At 30.3% G+C, this 9569-nt stretch overlaps 1 protein-coding gene across 1 annotated transcript; it reads right to left on the minus strand.

Annotated features, from left to right (window-relative positions):
- Positions 1-1842: 1842 nt before the first annotated feature.
- LOC144356778 (uncharacterized) lies at positions 1843-9532 on the minus strand. Its single transcript, XM_085504750.1, has 8 exons — positions 9358-9532; positions 7284-7484; positions 6139-6341; positions 5193-5387; positions 4797-4856; positions 4424-4569; positions 2596-2682; positions 1843-2257 (listed from the first exon to the last, which is right to left on the minus strand). Exons 1-8 carry the CDS (start codon positions 9407-9409, stop codon positions 2119-2121), a joined length of 1083 nt encoding a protein of 360 aa, XP_085360876.1. The 5' UTR covers positions 9410-9532; the 3' UTR covers positions 1843-2118.
- Positions 9533-9569: the final 37 nt, after the last annotated feature.

A 9569-nucleotide genomic window follows, 5' to 3' on the forward strand; every position in this document is an offset into this window, starting at 1 on the left:
GTTACTTGTAATGGATTATATTACTTCTACCCATGTAAGTATAATTTAATTATTATTTCAGAATTCTAACAACAACTATTCATATTACGTCTACACATTGCTAATATATTTTTGAAAAATATAAATGATATTTGACAGGAAATCGAACCTTTTTGGCAATGGTATGTGACTGGTGCCTATTACTCGTGATATTGATTACAATAGTAGTAACTGTAGCTATTGTGATTAAACGCAAGTGCATCAGGATATCAAACAAGATTGCTACAGCCAACAACTCGAAAGAAGATTTGGTCGAAGATGTAGAAAACACTTGTACTTGATTGGCAAATTTAAGTTATTTATACTCGTTGTATGTAATAGTATTTGTAAAACTACATATACTGTATTAGATAAGCTTTGTATAATATATGCAACATATCAGTTAAAATACATTATACACAACATATATGTATGTGTGTGTATGTGATACATCCAGGACTTTATACATACCTATATGGAATTATATTAACTTCAAAATTTAGCAACTAAAATGTATTTAAATAATTGTTTTTATCACAATCTGACTACGGTGATTACATATAATACAGTTTTAATTGTGAGATATTGTGCTAGCATGAATGCCACTAACTATATGTTTAGTGTAGGTTTTATTTTATTGGAAGATCTGACATAAACATTACCTGATGCTGGTATGTGTTTTTTGCATAAACTATATTTTGTGATTATTTAAGGTAGAGATGCAGTTTACCTGACAGGCATTTTAATTGGTTAATTAGGAAACCAAGATGACCTCCCTTGTCCACAAAACTATATATTTTCGGAAAGCTTATTGTATGAATTTTAACATTTTGTTAGTATTTTTTTATGAACACTGTAGTTTAAAATATGCACAAAAATGTGCTTTTTTGGTCAAAAGTGATTTAAAAAAAATTAGCTTCTTAGCCATGCTTCTGTCTCCAGTCAAAATTTGTTTATGGGTACATCTGTTTACTATGAAAAAAGTGCCGTCTTGAAAACTGTCTACCAGTTGTCAATTTTGCAGGGCAACAGCTCAAATTTCACTACTTCAAGTTTATGCATAAATTAACACCCAGGCTAGTTGTTAAAAATTAAATATAGTGCATAATATGGAGTTCTCGTCATTTCTTTTTTTCACCATGTTTCCTTTTTATTATTTATGTACAGCCTTGCTAAATCTTGCTAGGCATTCAAAAGAGATAATGTTTGCATTAGTTATCTATATTTTAAAATAGTTTTTTGAGTATGTTCCACTATTCACAATTCTACACATTTTTAGCAGTCTATAGCCAAGATTTGGATAATAAAAAGCAAAACAAAAACTTCACTCCCAAGTGCCCATAAACCTGCATCTCTACCTTAAATAACAGAACTCTCTTACATATGTTTAGAATGAATAATATAGAAGTTGTATCATCAAATCACTATGTGTCTTTCTTATAATGTGTATCTGTTAAATGAAAAAATATACAATAGATAAACTGTGATGGTGTGAAGCCAAATAAATAAAATATACTTTTTGTCTCGGTTGTTAAAATACACTCTGTATAAAATAATATGTCATAGGGGAGCATCAGAGACTGACATTTCTACACAAATATTCATTATAACCAAATAAGCAGTGTAACACATGGTTACCTATAATTCACAAGATTTTCTGATACTACAGACTGTCCATACAACTCGCATTCTGTGCTGTGCTAGGCCTTCTATGTATTTGTGTAAATGTATGATTTCAAAGATGTATTATAAATAGTAATAAGACTATATTTGCTTTTGCTTTGCCTATAACATGTTTTTAGAAAGGTCTCAACAGACAATTACTTACTTGGATCAAAAGTGTTTAATTTAGTGCTTGTACATAATGTAAATGATGTTAAATTAAATCTTATTTCAATAACGACCAAAAGAGACTTTAATGACGAACATTGATGTTTGAACACATAGTATAGAAATGACAAATTTTTTTATAGGATCTGCTTGAAAGTGAATAACAAACAAAAAGCTAATAACAGTGCTTGCTATATAAAGCAAAAAAGCATTATATTAATTAATAATATTAATAATAATATTTTACAACTAAATTTCCCATCATAAAGTTCAGCAGATATCCAATATTGTCATGGATGGTTCATTAAAAATCAGATTTTCATCTACACATTTTCTTCCTCGTAATGATTGGTATAATCGTCTTATTTTCTTATACGCATACAGCAGATACCTAACTAAGTTACCAACCCTGTAGAAGAACAAAATCAAAAGTATTAGCAACACTATGACAATTGCTGTCAGTGTCACTCTAAGTAAATAATATGTAGAAAAACAAAATCAAAAATATTGGCAATAATATGACAATTGCTGTCACTTTAAGTAAATAATATGGCAGTTGTTCCGAAATTGAAAAAAATAGAATAAAGATATGATGGAGAACAAACTGATTTTACAATCCTAACAGTCGATCTTAATGTCGTATTGAGATGATAATGATTGGTAACCTTGTCATAGAACAAAACAAAATCAAATGAAATATTTATTGTGAAATTGAGCAATTGTGGCCATAACTTGAACATACTTTACCTGTTATGAATTCCACATGTTACACTGAATGTTTTGAATATTCTGAATAAGTATAGTAACAAGAGTAATCTTATAAAGTGATAAAACCTGCAAAAAATAATTTGCCATTATCATTTCACACATTCAAGTTAGTTTGCCTTTTTGTTGATAAATAATTAAAGTAACATAATTAATAAAATCTGTCAGTCATGTATGCATATTTTTACCTCGTTTATAAGAATTAAATAATATGATTTTTATATACATTTAAGTTAATTTGTCCTAACGACAATTAGTAAGGATACTTTTACTTCTTTGACATAAATTAATACAAAACATACTATCAGGAAAATATATTTGTTTAATTTTGAAGCAGAGGAATAGCTGTAGCTGGAACTATATTATACAACTATTTCTTTTTTTAAATGATTATGTAAAGTTCAAAAATAGATATATATGTATGGATATGTATTATTAACCTTTTCACAAATTCATCACAAATTAAAAAAAAATAGTTTATAGACTGTTTATAGCCTGCACGTTGCCCTTCAGAAGACTGGGACAAAAATAGCCAAATTTGTTGACTGAAAACTGTCTAAAATTCTGTCTGTTGGCTCCAAAATTAGGATTCATTTCCAGAAATATTGAAGATTATAAGAAATCAAATAAAAACATAAAAAGTACTCCTGTATGCTGAAGGTGTTGGAGGCATGAAGTATAAATAAGGAATACTGTATTTACTATATATTTACAGTAAGAACATGTAAAGCAAATACACTATTCAAAAATATAACTGCAAGCAATGATCAGGGTGGTTCCAATTAGCTATAGTTTAACAAATATAAATATTTAATGAAATAATGAGGATGTATGATGACTTGATATTTTATTCTTAGCACATGGCCAACAGCCCGCAACCAATCAGAGTCGCGATAAAGTGTGGTTTTATTTCACCACAAATTCACTTAGAACACAGCTGAAAAAAACGCAAGAAAACAAAGGATTTTCATTGCAACAATTTATTTATAACACAAAGATCAGATACAAAGTATCCATTGAGTTACGCTTGACTCAACTAACACTACTGGCAGCACGCAGGCCATCGTTGCAACATTTTGACAAAATGTAACATAATGTACTAAAAAGTTATTTCACAAGTTTGATTGCTGTCAAAATGTTGTCATGTGGTTGGCTAATACGATTCTTTTCTCAGGCTGATTGGCCAGTGATAATTGAAGATATCTCAAGAACCAATATGTTGGTTTTTGATGAAACTTGATGAATAGATGTCCTATGCTGTTATACAGATTTGAATTGGTTATTGTGCAAATCCATGCATATTAATTACATAATTTGCATGATAACTAGCTAATTTTAAGCTGTTACAGGGCTTTTCCATTGATATATAAGAACCACTCATTGGATTTTTATGAAACTTGGTACATAGATGATCTGGGACAATGCATGACAATGGCAATGACAGACCTAATTAGTGTTGGGTAGCATCCGAGTCTTTTAAATCTTTCTCTCAAACATTCAACAGATTTTACAGAATCTGATACACATATGCCCCAGGATAATGATTTGATTTACAGCTCCCGGAAAACGGAGCTTATGTGTTACCGGTCCAGCTTTCTTAACCAAGTGAATTTATTCCAATGTTGTTTTCATCTCTGTGACAATTACCATATGCATGGGAAATGCATACCCCCCCCCCAGGGTAACTATCATCCATTGCTTGGGAAATTAGCATATTCAGATTCAATATCAGGAAGTTAACCATGCTATGTCAGTTTGCAACTGCGTCACACACAAGGGTTACAATTTATATTTAACTGAATATACTCACCATTTTTTAAGTTTTTCCTTTGATACAAAAGTCATAAGTGTTGAGAGGGGATATTCAACAAGCACGGAGTTGACTAAATAAATACACACACCAACAATACTACTATCCACTAAGAAATCATGCTTCATATTACCCTGTAATAATTCCTGTTAATAATATAAAAAATTAAACTTGTACAAAATCTATGTTGTATTTGATATACTGATTTACTAATACTGTTATTATTGGAAATTTGCATATTCCCAGTTTCATCACAAAAATATTTTATTTGAGGTGAGAATTTCAAAAGATATAACAATGAATTGTACATGTGTAAAAAAAAATAAAGGTAGAAATTTAATTTAAATTTATATAATACTGATCGAAAACTTACATTAATAATAATCTGGTACTTTTTGAGAAGGCTTTCACATTTTTCTCTCTCTTGATGATTCTAGAATGATATATAAAAATTTCAAATTTAATTTTCAAAAAGACTAGAAAATTAATCTGAAGTAAAATACAGAACTTGGCTGATTACCGTATTACTTAGGAATGTAAATATTTATTTTTGCAATTGTTGCTGCAATATTTTGTTCATATATATTTTTCTTTAATTTCTTTTAATTTTATTTATATATTACAATAAACTATCAATATGCTAAATTGAATTGGGCATAATTTCTTGAACAATGACTGTGAATAAAAATTAATAAAAGATAAACCTTATTAACCAGGATGAAACCTGAAGTGTCTGAAATAATATCAAACAAACCAGTACTGTACTCACCTGCTGTATGGAAGATTCAAATAGCTGCTTCTGGGATTCAAGGGATCCCTTCACTCTCGCTAATAAATTATTTTGTTGTTCCACTTCAAGTTTCAGTGTATTCACCAACCCATTTAAATAGATAATAGTGGCTGTCTGTTTCTTGAGATGGGATGACAACTCCTGTATTTGCTGAAGTTCCTTTGATACTGTGTTCTGAGAATTAGTCAGAGTTAAGGTGCTATTATGATCGAATACTGTAACTGATGAGAACGTATTAATTGTTTTGTACTAGTGATGTAGCTGAGTGTGTCGTTTGTGCATTTGTATGTACTGTCTGATAACATACCTGATTAAAAAAATTGTACATAATTATTATTTTTGGAAAAATAAAAATAGTGATGCATTATCTCATAAAAATGATTATATAGAATTTCTTGGGAACTATTATAAGTTCTTGTCTATAATAACTACACATTTTTCTTATAAAACTCTTATGTAGGAGATAAACCTTAAAAAATGTTTTTTTTTAAGGTATATACATGTATGTAGTAGGTAAAGGCTCAATGCTTTTTTCAGTTTTATTTGCTTTTTTTTCTGCATCATATCTCAGTAGTTAATTAAGATGACCTATACCTATATTTTAATTAGATTGATGTGGTAGGATGTAAATAATTACATATTACATAATACATCTACATCCATTACATACAACAAGAATACTCGCAAAAAGTTTTTTGAGTAGTTTAGTACACTTAGCTGTTTTAATCAAGATTCTTTGTTATACTTGAAATAAATAAAATTCTTCTATAAATCTTTCTAAACTTATTAAACATTTTTATAAGATTCTTATTTTTTTTATAAAAATCTTATAAGTTTCTTAAGGTTTCACAATCACTGGGTCAATGAAAAGGCCAAAAGCACTGAGACCGTGGAGATGTTTTCACATATCTCATGAGTCACTTACTTCAACTTGTTTGCGTGCAATAAAATTGACAACATTTACAAGGTAATTCAGTCTCACAAGCTGCATATAGGTAGTCTTGATTGTCTTCTCTCTTCTGAACCTTACTGATGTGGTATCCAAGGTAACATAATCCATGGCAACATGAGATAAGATGCTGTCTGTTTCAGTAACTTGTTCTCTTGGTATTGATTCAATAGTAGAGCCTGAAGGATACATAAAGTATATTGAAAATGAAATATGGATAATTTTGATTATTTTTCATTATATGTTTGATAAACCTATTTCTTGAATTTTGCAATATATTTTTATTTTATGCTCATAAAAACATATTTTCACACAAAACATGAAAATGGTGTTTTTTTTTTTAGACATTTACCATTGGTTTCTATGGGAAAAAAGTCCCACCATATTTTTAAATTTTGTTTGGTAAGGTTTGGTTAGATTTATTTCAGAAATTTTAAAAAATAATGTTTTTACATGGTTTCCTATTTTTAAAATTTAAAATAGTGCATTTTTAAAAATATAACCTGTATCAGGAAAAAAACAAGCAGCCTATTAGGTGATATAGTTTCACTGTATAGTTTTTTTAATGAAAATGATTAAAATATTCACTTAAATTAGAAACTTGAACTTATTGTCATAAAATGAACAAATCTGATAGAGGTCCCAAGGTGTCTATATAAAATACATATAAAATATCAAAGTAAAAAATAGCAATTTAAATGAAAAATATTCATCAACATTAGAGATTTGAACATATCCTCACAAAATGAACAAATCTGAGAGAGGTCCAGCCAAGGTACATAAGAAAAAAAAATTATTTTTATTTTTGTTCCTGTATTTGTTTCCCATGACTATGTGTTATAATTTCAACAGCATACGTTATTGTACTTTTCAAGTCAACATCCTGAGACCAAGTATCATAGTATGCAAACTTGGCATTTCACAAACTTGTTAAAACTGTTGATGTCGTCATATGACAATGAACAATCAGCTCTGTCAACTAAGAAAACAGCAAAGCTAACAAAAAGTGGATGACACATGTCCAACACTCTTTTAAAAAAAAATTATGATAATTTGTTTACCTCTATTTATTAGATGGAATACACGAGATTAACTAGTAAGAAACAAAGTTGTGTACATACCTCTTTGTGTTTGTAAAGCTGGTGGCAGTGTCGGACTGACCCAAATTTTGGGAGAAGATTTCTGATCAGTCATAAATGACTGTACTGAGTCTGTTAAATTCAATCTTCTTCTGGCACCCTTCCATGATTTGATAGATGGGAACAATGGTGATGATGTACTAGCTTTTAATATTGAGCTCCATTGTTGCCTAGGTGATGAAGCTGAAGGAAAAGATAGTCTTAATGAATAAAATTAACAAATATTTTCTGAAAAAGTCAAATGCAATATATGGTAGCGAATAAATGAATAGGAAAGTATGCAGTCACAAATGATTGACTCTAAGACATACTTCGGTAAATGACATGTCATGCAGTGTTTGTATGTAGTTTAACTGAAATGTAAATGGCTACCCACCATTTACCATTCTCACCACCAGAATTTCTCGCCTGAATTTTCCTGCACTATTTTCCTATACTCTTCAATATTTCTGGAAATGAACCCTAATTTTGAAGCCAACAGACAAAATTTTAATCAATTTTTAGTTCTGACTCAAAAAATTTGGCCATTTTCGTTCCAGTCTTCTGAAAGAAAGTGCAGACTATAAATGGGACTATTTTGTAAATTTGTGATGAAAAGACTCACTGCATTCATCAGAACTGCATGTGTGCAATTGGGATCAAAGGCTCACACAATTACAAATTTTAATTTTACATATTCATAGTGAGCTGCTTCTAGAGAGCTTCTAAAAGCTAGCTACTCGTTTATAGACACAGTAACTACAATACTGTGGAATACTTTATTTTCGCTGGAATTAATTTTCGCCGAAAAGGCTTTTGGGGCGTTTTGTATGGAATTTATTTTCACTGATTTTTGATAAATTTAATGTATAATATAGGAAAAAAAGTACATTCACTGGATTTTATTTTCACGGAATCATCCCTTCAGCGAAAATAGCGAAAATAAATTCCAAGCGAAAATAAATTCCAAGCGAAAATAAAGTATTCTACAGTACTTGTTCTATGATAACCATGCAGTTTGAACAATTATGTTATGAATTCCATAGCTTGTGCCATATCAGTAAAAACAGACCAGACAACAGTTTAATAACATAACAGAACAGTAAAATTCTCATTTACACACTTCTGATGCCAGTACTAGCTGATTAAACTAACTCAGTTTTTGTTTACTATCTTCATTACTGTGAGATGAAGCTAAACATGAACTGTTCTGATGATGTCATAGATTTTTCAATGATACATCAAAATATAAAATGATGTCTGAATTGTTTAAACTGTGATATTTTTATAAACATTAAATTTGGAGATATCTTGAGTGTTTAATCTTAAAGAAGATGTTTTTAACTCCTTGCGACTGCTTTATGATATGAATGAAATTATAAATCATTGCTTCGAGCAATTATTACATTACTATGAGTTGGCTTCTGATGATGTATATTATTTCATAATCAGTTACCTATTGTTTGAAAAAATCACTAAACTTGTCCTAATTTGTATCCATCCGTTTGTTATTTAAATGTAGATTCTGTAGGGGCAAGGTTGTAATAGTTAAGCTATATTTTCAATTTGCGCACCAGCACCAGCGAGTAGTTTTAGTAATAATTGCCCTATGAGTTAGTTTCGTTGGTTACGTCTGAGGAAAAAACTTCGGTTTTCATTCTCGATAACCTTTGACTTGGGTCCAGGGATTTGTTTTATGAGTGATTTAAAGTCCATGAATATGTTTTTAGTCCAAAACCACTACAACTTGATCAAGCTAAGTTACACCAGATTGGAATGGGTCATTTCAGTTTTTGTCCCCCCCCCCCCCCACTTACGGATGGTTTAAATCCGAGGAGTCATATTTCAAAAAAAAAAGTATGGATGGTTTAATTCCGAGAGGTGTCATATTTTTGATATATTTAATTTTTTCACATACCCATCCGTATACGTCAAATCAGTAAAGTTTCCAGGGGGGTGTGAATCCACAGGATGTCATAACCTAATATCCATCCGTAGAGGGGGGGTGGACAAAAACTGGAATGACCCAATACGCAGTCTTGAATGTGTATGAAGAAAATGAAATTATCATCCATACCTTTCACCGACGTAGTTAACGATTTATTAGCAGAGCTATCAGAACTATCCATTGCACTGAAAATGGCATTATTGCAACGAAATAAAAATCAGCTTTGAACGTACAACTTGAAAATATAACGGTTTCAAATCAGACGATGATCATCATGGCTTACCAAAACAAATTTAACCTCTGACCCCATACGGTCGAACTCTTCTTGGTGGCGCTGTTAT

This window comes from Saccoglossus kowalevskii, chromosome 10 (genome assembly GCF_978046115.1).
Source record: "Saccoglossus kowalevskii chromosome 10, keSacKowa6.1, whole genome shotgun sequence".
NCBI lineage: Eukaryota > Metazoa > Hemichordata > Enteropneusta > Harrimaniidae > Saccoglossus > Saccoglossus kowalevskii.

Bases quoted from the DNA above. Each gene is read 5' to 3' on its own strand.
- LOC144356778 (XM_085504750.1), bottom strand. From the start codon at position 9,409: ATGGATAGTTCTGATAGCTCTGCTAATAAATCGTTAACTACGTCGGTG. The intron at 4,857-5,192 runs GTGAGTACAGTA...ATATCATTCTAG, and splicing joins TTGAATCTTCCATACAGCAG to AATCATCAAGAGAGAGAAAA. The intron at 2,258-2,595 runs GTAAAGTATGTT...GTTCTTCTACAG, and splicing joins ACATGTGGAATTCATAACAG to GGTTGGTAACTTAGTTAGGT.